Source organism: Bactrocera latifrons, unplaced genomic scaffold, assembly GCF_001853355.1.
Source record: "Bactrocera latifrons isolate USDA-ARS-PBARC rearing strain unplaced genomic scaffold, ASM185335v1 scaffold_3, whole genome shotgun sequence".
NCBI classification, from domain to species: domain Eukaryota; kingdom Metazoa; phylum Arthropoda; class Insecta; order Diptera; family Tephritidae; genus Bactrocera; species Bactrocera latifrons.
This window is the reverse complement of record NW_017536629.1, coordinates 3,226,320-3,241,084: the sequence shown is the minus strand read 5'-3', so window position 1 is coordinate 3,241,084 and position 14,765 is coordinate 3,226,320. Positions and strand designations below refer to the sequence as shown.

General features: G+C 32.1%; 1 protein-coding gene across 4 annotated transcripts in view; it reads right to left on the bottom strand.

Moving 5' to 3' along the window:
- Positions 1-14,765, bottom strand: part of LOC108970465 (forkhead box protein O) — an 85,094-nt gene that overhangs the window by 60,287 nt on the left and 10,042 nt on the right. For all 4 annotated transcript variants that reach the window (XM_018935867.1, XM_018935868.1, XM_018935869.1 and 1 more), the window contains 2 exons: positions 3,835-4,201; positions 2,516-2,730 (listed from right to left, as the gene is read on the bottom strand). In XM_018935867.1, coding sequence (XP_018791412.1) covers positions 2,516-2,730; positions 3,835-4,048 — 429 coding nt within the window. In that variant the 5' untranslated portion in view covers positions 4,049-4,201. The remainder of the gene's footprint in view (positions 1-2,515; positions 2,731-3,834; positions 4,202-14,765) is intronic.

The window sequence follows — 14,765 nt, the reverse complement described above, 5'->3', positions numbered from 1 at the left end:
TTTGTTTGCTTAGTCAACAGCTGCTGGTCACATGCAACAGGTACGCATGTAAGTGTGTGTGTGTAGTGGAATATCAAGTTGATCTAACCTAGCGCTTGGGCCGCAATAGCGGCGGTTGGTGGAAGCGCTTATCAGCTTAAATGTTTTGTTTCACTTAACTCTTGAGTGCGCGTTATTGTGTGAATGTGGGTGTGTGCGTGTGAGTGTATGATTTGCGCTACTTAACTTATGCACATACATACACACATATAGGGGCAGTTGGAAAGTTATCAAAGTTACTATTCAAGTCTTCTAACGACTTTAATGATTTAAATTAAATTTAGTATTTAATATATTATAATAAAACCATAAAACTGGTAAATTTTGTTAAAATAAAATTTTCGGAATAACACAAAACAATTAAATTTAAAGAAAATAAAATTTCGGAATAACTAAAAAAATTAAAATTCTGAATGATGAAAATAAAAAATTATTATTTATTAGAATTTATTATTATTGTTTTATTAAATTAGTAAAAATATGTACTATTAATTTTTTATTTTGTGAAAGCTAAAGTGTATTATTTCTCAATATAATTTAGAAAATAAAATGCTATAAATTGTATAAATATTCAATTTAACAAAAAAAGTTTCTTTAAACATATTTCTACACAAACAAAAATCAAAAATAGAAATTAGCCTGTCCCTATCTCTTTTTGAAGCCACACATGGTATATCAAATTTGCCACAAATTTTGAAACGGCTTTTACTAATTAGTCCATAGCCTTACTAGTTTTTGAGATATTGAACTCAAATTCTGTACACGTTGTTTTCTTCTAAAGAAACCGTCCATTTGATGAAGCCGCCGATATTGAATCACTATACCATATAGCTGCCATACAAACTGAAGGATAAAACTCAAGTTTTTGTATGATAGCCTTTTTTATTTTACAAGATATCTTCCTGAAATTGCATATGTACAATTGCTTGATTCAGTGCTATAATCTGGTAATAGATGGTTCTGATCGGACCACTGCATCGTATAGCTGTCATACAAACTGAACGTTCTCAGTCAAGCCCTTGTACGAAAAACTTTTTTAGTTTACAAGATATTTTCCTGAAATTTGGCGCAGATTATTGTCCAAAGCAGGGCTACGATCTCCAAAGGTAACTTTTATATCAGATGACTATATATAATATCTGCCGTACAAACTGGCAACTTTTTTATTTCTCAAGATATCCTTCCGAAATTTTGCATAGACTATTGCCCAAAACAGCGCTACATTTTCAAGGATATTTTTCAGGTTGGATTACTATCATATAGCTGCATAATGACTAAATGACTTTTATACCATGTTATGCTACAAAAATGCATCAATTAGCGGTATTATAGCTTCAGTCCAGCCGAAATTAACGTTTTTTCTTGTTTTTGTTTGCGAGAAAAGTATTTTTAATTCCATATATGTGGTACTTAATATGTACAAAATACCTTTTGGCTACAAGTTAAAGGTTATACAAACTTTAAAGCTATATAAAGGATCCAATATAAAAGTATGAATTCAAGAAAAATCTTAAAAACCAACTTGAAACTTAAAAACCCCCCAATTTTTTTTTTTTTTTTGTTTGTTTAATTTTTTGTTTTATTTTAACAAATAATATTTACTTTTTGCAAACATTTTAACAAATTTTAAAAAAAGAATTCAAAAATTCTTAAAATGAACCTGATTTTGCAAAATGCTTACAAATATCAGAAATATTTTCACATAGAGGAGTTGTATAATTGAATGTCAATTGCAATTTCATGGCTTAGATATATTCTAAAATTAGTTTCAATGTTAATATCGAATTGTTGTTGTTGCTGTAGCGACAAAATTCGGTTCCATTACGGTTACGTAAACACGACTGTCGTGATAGCTGCTTAATTTCGGAATCGAAATGTATGACTGTACTCCATCTAAACTTCACTTTTGTGTTTAAGATTTTATTTAAATATTTTTGAGAAACATTTTCGGTATACAGATCTGTTTCGAAATGAAAAAAATTACTTCCGATTTCGAAAAAAAATCCTCGAAACCGAACGTTACGTTCCCACGAATGTGTTCAATGCTCATAAAAAAGTGTTAATAACACCACAACAAATCGCGAGCAAAATTAAATAATTCACAACGCATATATAAACATGCCTACATACATACATATGTGCATACGCGTTGAATACTAAATTAATTTTCCTGTTTTGCAACAAATTATGCGCATTATATTTTTCCCGCCAATTTGTTGCAAACATACACATAATAGTTGTTTACAAACAAACAACATTTACCCACTTCTTACTTATTTGCGCCATTTGCCATTGTTTATATTTCGATGCTGTTTTTCGTTGCATTGTTATTATTGTTTTTGAGAAATTTGTGCATTTATTGACTCACGCGAGCTTTATGAGACCTTACTTTCGCACACAGCGGCTATATTTTATTAATTGATGTGCTTTTAAGCAAAACACTCGAGTAAATATGTAAGCGTGGCTTTGTACTCACCTTCCAGCCGGCACTGCTATTCGAGTCGCCTTTATCCTTGAAATACGGCACATTCTGCACCATCCACTCGTAGATTTGGCTCAGCGTTAGCCGCTTGTCGGTCGCCGAGCCGATGGCATGCGTTATCAAATCCGCATACGACAAATTGCCCCACGCATTACGACGCGATGAGTTCTTTTTCGCCGTATTTATATTCTGTATAGTCTGTTGCGAATCTGTAAAGTAAGCAATGTGAGCCAATTTTTAATTACAATTGTTGCAAAATCGAAAATATTTGACAGCAAATATGTTTACGAGTAAATACAGTTATATGTATGTGAATTACTCTCTATGTAAATATGTTGTTGCCATCTAACACTATTTTTTTAAATTACTGTTTTTTTCATACCCAACACACTACTGCTTGAGAAAATAATGTATATATTTTCTTAAATTTATATTAACGAGTTCTTCAATAGAAATGCTACAAAAGTAGATCGATCTTTTGACATTTTTCTTCAGTAAGGTTTGCCATTTCATCTTGGAAAGATATATGATCCAACGAGTCGAAATTACTAAAATTTAATACTGAAACAACTTTCAGACCGCCAAGTTCAATTAATGATCAACAATTGAGTGTCTAACGGTAAAATTTGAATCCACTGGCACGTTTCCTGTCAACGTTCTCGTGCCAGTGAGACAAAGAAGTGCCTGTAGGGTCGAGAATATTGCTGCCGCTACTTCGTACTTCTTCCGTGATGATCAAGACCGGCATGTTGCTATGAATAGAAATCGGTACCGCTCAATGATAACCGAATATTGTTGCCTCGAGTTAGATGATATGGACAATATCAAAGTCCAAAGCGAAAGTCACAATTGATTTACCAAAAACCAAGTTTCTCGCAAAATTGATAAGTAAAGCGGCCTTATCGCTCGTCCGAGGCTCATCCTGTGAGGCTACGGACAAGCCTATGGTCTATGCCAACAAGCCAGCGACGAGTGATGAACTTTGTAGGAATATCGAACACGAAATTGCAGCAGTATAGGCCGTTATGTAATATGTTTGAAAACCGTCATTCAGTGTCTGGACTTCTGCAAGCAGGTCCGTATAGGACAAACGATATCGAGTTCCTTACTTAATGGCATAGAATGAGCTTTCACAGAAATAAAGAGTTTCCTTGATATCCCAAACCATTTTTGTTTCATTTAAAAAAACCTTTATAACGCTGTAATCGAAAAACCCGTTATATAACTCTGTAGTTAAACTCACTCTACTCATATAACCTAAATATTTGACTACCCAGTTGTAATAACTCGACTGCTAATTTTATTGCACTCACCTGCGCTCGCCAATTGCTGATTACTCGCCTTCGTACTGTCCAAATCATCGGATGGCTCCACAAAGTTCTCTGGCCGCGGACATGGCCAGGTGTTCGATCTGGCACGCGTCTGCGGCTCAAACCCGCCATCGCCCTGCAATTCGCTGACTAGATCCATGTGCAGGGGGATGTCTGTGGGCGGTGGCGTGGGCCAATCATGCACGAAGCCCTCCATTATAGTAAACGGATCGTTTATGAGGTGCAGGTTTGCAGTATTTGTGTAACTGGTGGGGTACGAAATTTTTTGCGCAATTTTGGCGAAGTCCTTTCTGCAGAGTGGTATCAACTCGAAGCGCGTCTTTTTTAATTCTGGTAGCAGAGTGATATTCTGAAATGAAATGAAGTAATAAAATTATTTTTATAAAAAATTCAGTTGTGTCTCTTACATGTACTATGCATTTAAGTATACTTGAAGTTTTGCTGATTATTTTGCCAATTATTCAATGAAAATTAGTATTAATTAATATTACACGTTCCAACTAAGTCTAGTAGCACTTTGCTGCGAAACAGAAACACACACAAATTCTGTTGAAATAGAATGCTTGTTCATTAGTACCTAGTACATATGTACATATGTATGTATGTACATTCAGTATGTATTTAGAATATAAAATAATGTCATGGAAAAATTTACGATTTAGCTGATAAATTAAACGTAAATTTTCAAATCGGTAAATATTTGTACTGCCAGTACAAATGTGATCCATAAATAGCTAAGCTAATTCAAGTATATTATATATTTACAAGTAATATTATTTAACCGCTACTTGATAGAAATCGGTTCGAGGTAGCATATATAATCAGCTATTTCAGTTGGATGAGAGTGTATAACAGAATAAATATGATTAAAATTACAAGGTAATATTATCTTTCTATAATTTTATATATACAATATCAGATATATAATAGCTGACCTTGATAACCTTGCATTCAATTTAATATTGTCACAGAAAAATTCAATATTTTTTACGATCAACGAATTAGGTTTTCAAGAATAAGCTTATAATTTAATGCTAAAAACAATTTTAAGACCAAAAATTTTACTTAATTAACATATCGATAAAAGTTAATAATTATATTTAAAAAAAAAAAAATCAATTCCGGGCAAGCTCCCTCTGGGCTTCTATGCCAATGCGCATAATACGGAATGGGTCAGCACAGATTGCAACACCAGGGGTGAGTCTACTCTTGAATTTATAATAAGCATCGAGAATAGGGGTTTGAAAGCAATAAGCATAGAAATATCCGTAGATACTGATGCTAACGAAAGATTAGTCCAGCGGTGCTAAATCGCACGATCTAAGAGAAAAGTCATTAATCATGACTCTATAGCGTTACCAATGGCTGCAATATTATGACCGCCTTTATTTTTAAAGAAATATAATGTAGCCATTCAATCAAAAGCGAATTCTTGTGATAATCGGCAACGGTGGTCATCTCACTTTGAGCCTATTATAACAAAGTTATACAGTGGGTTTGAATAAGAGAAACATCGTAAATTGAAATGGTCAAATGTTTGCTCTTCTATCTCTTTTTGATTCTGCTGTACAACTTATGTCTTTTGTTACTGCGATTCGCTACAATCCGAACTGAAAGCAGATATAATTTTTACGATAAATTTGTCTTCCTTTGCCATATCTAGAGACATAGTCTAACAATAAAACTGAGGAGCCCATTGATATATAATGAAAACCAAACCAAGATTAAATGAAATGAAAATTATTAACACGAAAATTTCACAGTATTAATTTAAAAAATCTGTTTAATTTTTGTTACTCTTGAACAGTAAATTTAACCAGAAGGCCTTCAATGCAAACGAGTTCAACAAACTTGAAAAAAAAATCCCCAATTATTATACTTTCTCTTGCATGTATGTACGTATATACTCCAACTGCTTTACGTCATACAAATTCCCGGATTTCTTTAAAGAAACTATATAAGTCCAGGAATACATACAATGTAACACTGCTAGTCGTCTCTTTGTCTGTTTGTACAATAGCATTTACGACCAATTAACAAAAATGATAATTTCATGTCAATATTACTTGCTTCCTTATCGCCGTTATGCATTATCGCTTAATGTAAACGAGACCTGAAACACTTGCAAGCAAAATATGCACTTGTTGCTGGGCTAATGAACTGTAAATTTACACACGTTCCCTTTACACAAAAAAAAAATAGAAATAAAATTTAAATGGAAATCAACGCCTCTTACTACTTTCTTATAAATGAGGTGAGAATTGTTTTATATGTTTAAAAATATAGTATTTTAAACGTAATTTAATTATTGAACTAACGAAGAAATGAAGCATATAGTCATCTCTCATTTTGAACTTTAAAATTATGTTTTCATTTAGCCCAAGGAATATTTTTAGCAGCGAGGAAAGAAATTCAGGTACCATACCATAAGCTCAACTGCAGACCTTAAGATGCTGTTTAAAGATACTTATATATTTCTTTAGAAGCGAATAAATATATATAGAAGTATTAGTTTTTTCCATTCCTAATCTTCATCATAGAGTGCTAAGTTCCGCAGCCTTTTTCATCTGCTTTGCTGCTCTACATTTCCAAATGCAAAAAAAAAGCTTCAACGATAAGATAAGATTTTGTCAGGCCGCAGTTATAAATATTTGCTTAGAAATCTAATTTCTGAAATAAATTGTCGAAATTATCAGACATAAGGCACAGACATGACGGCACGCTGATAATTAATATAGAAAAGAGAGAAAGAAAAAAAGAAGAGCAATTGATAAATTTGCAAAATAAAAAAAAATTTGAATCATACCATCGCATAATAAAATGCATATGTGGGAAAATGTTTGAGCTCTTTTTCGTAATTTGTTTAAAAACCACAGAAATACAATGGACCTCTGGACAGACAGAAATTGTTAAAACAAGAAAGCGAAAATATGGTTAAAAAATATAAATTAAAAAACACAAATGTAAACTAATTTGTTGCACCGCACTCACTTAGACAGGAACTTCCGATGTTTCTAAACAATTTGCGAATTCTGCAGATTTTATTTAATAATAAACACTCCCGATAAAAAAGTTTCACTCCTCACTAATTTTCTAAACTCTATGTTTAAGCTTTACAACAACCAAATTATATAGTCGCATTCTATATACCAAATAGTAGATCACCGATGTGTAAAAAAGGGAAAGTAACAAATAGAACAAGCAACTGGTATAAGTTATGTAAATTGGTATAATAAAATATAGGCAAAATTGCAGAGAGGTGAACATCTATATCTTTACTTCACGTTAGAGGAAGGCGACGATATGGGTTTCGGTCTCTTCGAAAAAAACGTCTCAACACTAAAGTCTAGCAAAGTATGTGACTTGTCATAAGACAAACATTTTCTCAAGACAAAATATAAAAATAATAACAAGCAGACAGCTGTCCGACAAAATCTGTCAGATTTAGACTATTATAAAAGCACTTGTCGCTGTTATTTTGAAAATCTAAATTAATGGAGCGTTATTAGCATTAAGTATTTTAATGCATTTTTAAATTTTTATTTAAGAAATAATTTAATTTTAAAAATATTATAAATTATAGAATACATTTTTGTTTTATTTTAAGGTTGTTGAAATGAATAAGTTTCATTTATTCAGTTAATATTCCTTAAATGGTTTATATATTTTTACTCTTATTACGCTGTAAGAAATACACTGCTCATATTTTGTTTGCATTCACGTCATGTTATTTATTTATTTATTTTTTTCTTTTTTGTGGCTCTGGCTTCAGGGTTGCACGTGAGTTCCGCTAGTCAAGTGGTGATCACGTTATAATTTCGATTATACATATGTATGTATATGTACTTCATTTCTTATGAAAACTTAACGGTTTTAGAGATTTAAAACAGTGAACTCATAAATTTTCAGCAATATTTTAACACTATATTACCAACATTAGATTATGATACACTATGATACTAATCTTCTTTCTTACTATAATATTACAGTTCGAATATAATGAGGTCAAAATCACATTATTGGTCAGACAAACAGACCACGAAATAACTAAGTGCTAATTGCTAATGCTGCTTCGAGTAGAGGGAATGAAAAAGAGAGTAGAGGTATGGAGAAGGAATGTTAAAAAATATATGTATGTGGTTTAAGAACCATTTCTTTAATATATCAATTGGTGGAAATAATATATTTGCTATAAATTTTTTTTATATAGAAAACATGATAATCCTTTGGTAAAAGTTAACACAACAAATCCGTTTTTAACAGATAACATATTCATAGCCAAAAGCCTAATGCAGTCAATCGTTTTGGTGCAAACTAAACCGCTGCCTTCATTTGGGGATCAAATGTTGAGAAATCAGTGTTCTTTCATAATTTTTTTCAAATCCGCATCATCTTTACAAAAAGTCCATTAACCTTTCACGATCTTTTAATGTGGAAAATATGGATTTTATTACAGAGCCGAAAATTGAAAAGAATCTACAATGTTCCAAGTCGTATAAAATAATTTTATTGGAAATCGCACTTGACAAGTTAAAACACCGATTCATATTGACATTTAAACACTTCGGACCGTTTTCTCAATGTCTGGTTAGCAATCTGTCAGTTAAGTCTTGCTTAACTTAATCAAGACCCCTTCTTTCGACAAAGAATATTTTTTAACTGACTTAACTTACCGATGGCTGCTAAGGAGGAATTGTGAAAACGGCCGTAAGGTTTGGAGCGAATGATCGAAATATTGTTTCCGACCTACTCGTCCGTAGATATGACATACAGTAGGGTAGTTGGGGAGAATCTTCATCCTGCCTTTTTCCAGATAATTTTGACAATTATCGTCAAGCAAAATTACTCATTGTCATTTGTCATGCGTCAGTGTCCAGTTAAAGCAACTAAAATTGCCGCAAGATGTATATTGTGACAAAAAAAAGTACTCGGAAACACAAGCTTACGAGTAGACAAAGTCTCCAAAGACGGTGCAGACATCGTTACAGGTATGACTCGCTCTTGATGATCTTTGAGTCTCATGAGTTTGATATGCAAATGAGTCAACAATCATTGACGCGGGCGGGAAAAAATCCAATCGAAAAAAAAAAAAACACGCAAAAGCTGTTCAAAACTCAAGGCGATTCTCCTTGTTTTTTCGATATTCGACGTTTGGTGCATTATGAACTTGTTTCGGAAGGACAGACAGTCAATAAAGCCTCCATTTGGCCATATTGAAGCATTTGTGTGAGAACATCCGTCAAAAACGGCAGAATTTTGAAATAACAATTCATAGATTTCCACGACAATAATGCTCCATCGCATTCAGCCATGATTCACAACGTATACATATTTCTTGTCAGAATGTAAATTGCCTAATTTAAAATTATCATTTCTCTCAATATGTTATAATAAAAAAATCTTAAACACTATTTAAATACATCGAATCTCTAAAATTTTTTAAATGTCTCCCTTTTCCATCTCATTAAATACTATATACTGTATACGCAATTAACTATTCATAGCTTGAAAAATTAAGTGACACAATAAAAAGTCAATAAAATGGACTTATTTTTACTACAATGTTGTATGTATTTGTACATTGAAGGTTCCGCTCATAAATGCGTCTCATACATAATAACAATGGTGTTGAGCGAGGCGTATAAGTGAGCTAATCTATCTTTGGACACACTGTGACGCAGCACTTATGTATATAGAAATGTTTATTAGCAAAAAAAAAAGACGCAGATTATCATTCATGACAATTTTGCGAAAGCCTACTCCACAAAGCTGTAGAAGTGCATATGTAAGTATATGGGTAAGTATGCAGACTTATAATAATATTTTATAAGTTCAATTGCTATTTATGCTCAATCAAAATATATGTAAATAGTTGGAAATACTGTTAAATATAATATATGCATAAATGTGTATGTATGCATATATAAAAATATTACCAGGTCCAACGACAATTATGAACCCACAGTGGAATTGTATTTGTAAGCCTGTACCCAAGCCAAAGGCCTGTCAGACTAACTCGGACTTTATAACGTGTGTGTGTCATGCGAGTGCTTTGAAAAATATATGTATAAATAAATAAATACATATATATATTTATATATATATATGCATATGTAAATATATTTCATATATTCGTATATAAAACTTTACATTCGCATGCTAAACTATGAGTGTATCACGCAGAATTGTGCGTTAGATTAATAATATCACGCAAATGAAGAAAGAGAGAGATAATGTGGTCATATTTACATATGAATGCACATTTAAACATAAATTCGTACGTGAAATTATAGTGAGAAGGGATGTATGTATGCATGAAACCTATTAGAAAACATATTAAAAAAAAACATTATTTTTGTATTTTCCAAGAAAAAGGAACATGACTAAGAAATTTTATTAATGCCTAACTGATGATTAGTTTCTTATAAGTAAAAATAAGTTATACATTGTACATATATAAAATATAGCGAGTAAATAGTCTTTAGCAAAAATAAATACGGAACTTTTACAATTATTTCTGAGATTTTTTTAATTAACGCTTAAGATTTTTTTTTTTTTGTTTTTCTTTTTTTAGATCACAAGAAATAGATAAGAGTTTTATAACTAATTCAAGCGCTGTAATTGGAACATAACGGGTGATCCAAGAAGAGATACTTTTTCTAATAGTCATTTTTCACGGATCACGCTGTCAAGCTGTCTTCTATTTTTTCTTCAGTATTATTTGTCATTTCATCATGGAAAGACTTACTGAACAACGTTTACAACTCGTTAAACTTTATTGCGACAATTCACGTTCTGCAAAGGATATGTTTCGCGCGCTTCTCTCAACTTAATATGGGGAAAATCACGCTTTAATTCAGGCCTTGGTGGAAAACATCACGCGTATCATACGCCAGTTACCAGTTGAAATGGATGGATGGAGACCACAAGTATGCATTACTTTTGGCATCTCCTTAAATATGGGATTATAAGAGGAAAGTAGTAAAATCATAGTTTATAGAAGAAAAAAGGCATAAATTGTAATTACCGAATACTTTCAATAACCAGTGGCCGATTCAGAGGGGAGAAAAGGGGGAAAAATTTACCTACCCAAATAAATGGCGGCAGAGCCGAACCAAGAGAAATATTGGATGTATTTTAACTAAACTCGCTCTTTCAGAAAAAGTATGTGCTTTGAAAACAAAAGCAATGGAAAATCTTATTGACTGTTTAGTAGATAGATTCAAAGTTCTTTTCGGTATAACTGGTGTAATTTTTAGAATTTCAGGTGCAAAAAAACATGACAAAGAAATAAAGTTCATTATACATAGTATGCATAAGTATCTATAATCAGTAATAAAGGGCTGCATAATTAATTTGAAAATTAGCGTTTAGTGATGCATAGATGATGGTGATAAGTGCAATTCATTTTACAGTAAATAACGTTATGAAACTATCAAACAAATACCACCTTATCTAGTAATCATTACACCTATGTATGTCATACATCGAGTATGTAAATGCATATGTATGCATGTATGTATAGTTTTGTTATAGGGAAGGTCAGTACGCGCTGAGGAAATGTGAAAATCCCGTTAAAACTGTAACACAAACATACACACAAATGTAAGCCAACAAATCCTTTCACATTTGTATTTCAAGTCTATAAATACTACTAAATACATATAATAAATATACCTTTTTAATAATAAATTTTCTCAGTCATATCCAATTGCACTCGATTCTGTCAGTTTTATGAGCATGTATGTATGTATGTGTGTTTGTATGCCAGCGAGTATATTTATGTCATAATTACAACGCTGGCTTTATCTAGCATACTGTCACTCAACTTAGCGCAGTTTTGTAAATAGCAAAATATAAAGAACGAAAATGAGAATTGTAACCAGCTCACAGCTGATAAGCGAGCTAATCGCGATTATGAAGGCGTTGCAATAGCAGTAAGTACTTACATACATGTGTACTTATGCATGTATGTGTGTATGTGTACTGCTTATTTTTATTTGCTTGGGCAAATATAATCAAAGTAAACACGGGCCCTAATATATTTATGTATGTATGGAAGTAAATTCTTTGTCTGAATTTTTAGAGATCAAAAGCTAATTTCAAATGAACACACCCTGCAGCCAAAACGAAATAAAGATATTCCACGAACTTGCACTACAAAGCTTCACAATAATGATAATGTGAATAAAAAATTAAAAAGTTATAATTTTTACGAAATGTCAAGTAAAAACACAGTCTGAGATGAAAACCTCAGCATTATGCTTTTTATGGTTGCCAAATAAAGTCAAGAAAACTCACAGCTCAAAACTTTTTTGAGCTAGGATAGCAAATGTTTGGAAAACTTATGTCCAAATACTGGTCGAGATGAAAAATTCTAAATTACTTTCATAGTTTTGGCTTAAATTTTCCAAACAGGTGGCAACCTTTCTTCAAAACAATCCAACAAGCTTTTTAATCTAATTCAACAAATTAAAAAGACAAACGTAAAATTATAGTACGTAAAAATGGTTTAAAATGACATACAGTTCGTTTTTTTTTTTTTTGTATACTTTAACAAAACGGTTGCTACCAAACCTGTCTCTTATACACATCTAGATGTGTATAAGAGACAGCTTTTATAATTTTATTAAACTAAATTAATAAAAAACAGTAAACTATAAACAGAACAGATCAGCTATCAGCAACGCAATATACAACAACTAAAGAAACTTTTTAGAAGTGTTGCCACCTGTGGCTTTTGTTTGAATAATTTAGTTCAACAAATTAAAAAGAAAGTATAATAAACGTAAAAATGGTTTCAAATGACTTACAGTTACTTTTTTTAATGTTTCTACCTTTTTACAATTTTATTAAATTAAATTAATAGTAATCCATAAAATATTATAATATGAATGATGCAATAAAAAAATATTTACAGAGATTTTTAGCCCACAATTTTCTGAAAATCGTTGCCACCTGTAGTAAATAGCGTTTTCAAACAAAATTGCTAATAAATTCGATATTACAACATTGGCTTCAAAGATATTTGTGGAAATTTTCATCCACATATTAATATTTTAAAAAGTAACGGTATCTTATGTATCGTATTTCCGTTTTCGAAACACAGTGATACATTTTTAAATTAATTTTTAAATAAAATATTTTTTTTTTCAAATGTCTTGAATAATTAAATTTCTACTCCACTAGGATATGTATATTTCGCTTCTCTTGGCGGTAATTATGTTCAATAAATTTGAAGGAATTTTTGAAGTTACTAAAATAAAAATTAAAAAAAAAAATTAAAAATTGATTTTTCTTACTAACTCCATTGAAAAACTCTAAATTATAATACTGAAATATATGTATATATATAAATAAATATATATATGAAGTATTCACTTAAAATTTTTACTTGTACATTTATACATATACTATATATATATATGTATATACATGAATAAGCACATTAAACGATTATTGTTGAAAATAGTTTTATGCGCCCATAGGCACATATGTATGTGTGAAAGTGTGCACGACATCAAGGTTGGCAAGTCCAATTAGAAGGCCATACAATATAGTGATGTCGGAATTAAGCGCTGAGTGTAATAGTATTATTTCTGATATGCAGAGTCTCTTATAGCTTCCCACTTGCGCGTGGGTGTGTTTCGCTGTCGAACCGGACAAATTTTTTTTTTTGTTTTTGGTGAATGCGTATCCCGGTTAAGACATTGCTACAGGCAACCAAGACTGGCTGTTTTGAGATGTTGCAATAAAGCAGCGCCACTCTTGGTACTACATACATAATGCGGTAATATACGTTATACATAGGTCAAGTTTTATTAATTTTTTTTTTTTTTTTTTTTTTTTTTTTGGAATATTAGGTCCAGTGTGAGATTTCTAGTTCGGTTCTAGCAGTGACGCCTTGAAAAGTTTCCATGAACGTGATTTAAAAGTCGGAATCGCGGCGCTGCATAACTCTTGCAAACATCTGTTTAATTGGTTTGGGTAGGCAGATCCCGCAATGAACAGAAATTTCCCTCTATAAGCGAGGCAAAGAAAGCACTTGGATCATTCGAAGAACTGTTCTCCGCAAAGACTTTGGAGCCGTCCGCGATGGCTCTAGATGAATGATCTAGAGATCACACGTGAACTGCTATATGAAAGTGTTGAGTTTGCCCCTCATTTTCTTCCATACAGCTTCTGCAGATGGTGTCTTGGAAGATTTCCATCTTCCAATGGCCTGTTAAGAACCCCCCAACTAAGGAGACAGAGGTCAAAAAAATCACTAGATTTCTTGCGATCGATCTTGAGTTAGCGGCTCCATGATCAAAGTGATTCGGTCTGAAGTCAAAGTGTGTGAGGATTCCGGGTGTTCAGACACGTATTCTTTTAAGAATAATTTTCAGAGTTCGGCTTAGCGACTCCATGATCCAAGTGATTTGGTCTGAAGTCAAAGTGTGTGAGGATATCCGGGTATTCAGACATGTATTATTTAAAGAACCCAGATTCTCTGAGTCTGATAGCTATTTTCGAAGGTATACACCTAACCACGATGTCAACGGGCGGCATGTACAAGATGGCGTTAATTGCCATGATTAGAATGGACCAATTTTAATTTAAAATTTGGTACAACTATTGAACAATCTAGGTTTTTTCCTTAATAATCATTACATTTTGATGTTTTCCCCACTTCAAAGGTAGCTCTGTTATCTCAACCTACTCATTACCACTATCCTTCATTTTTACTCAGTTATGCTAAAAACCTCTATAAGTTTAAAAGTTTGTATCATCAATTTTCACGAAAACAAGCCTTTAATTTTAAAAGTTTGCTCAAAAAATTTAAAGAAAATTGTCATTTGTTTACATTTCGCTCACTCTCTTTATTAATAGCAGTAAACGTACTCACTTCTCAGCTGATCCGGTTACGCTGA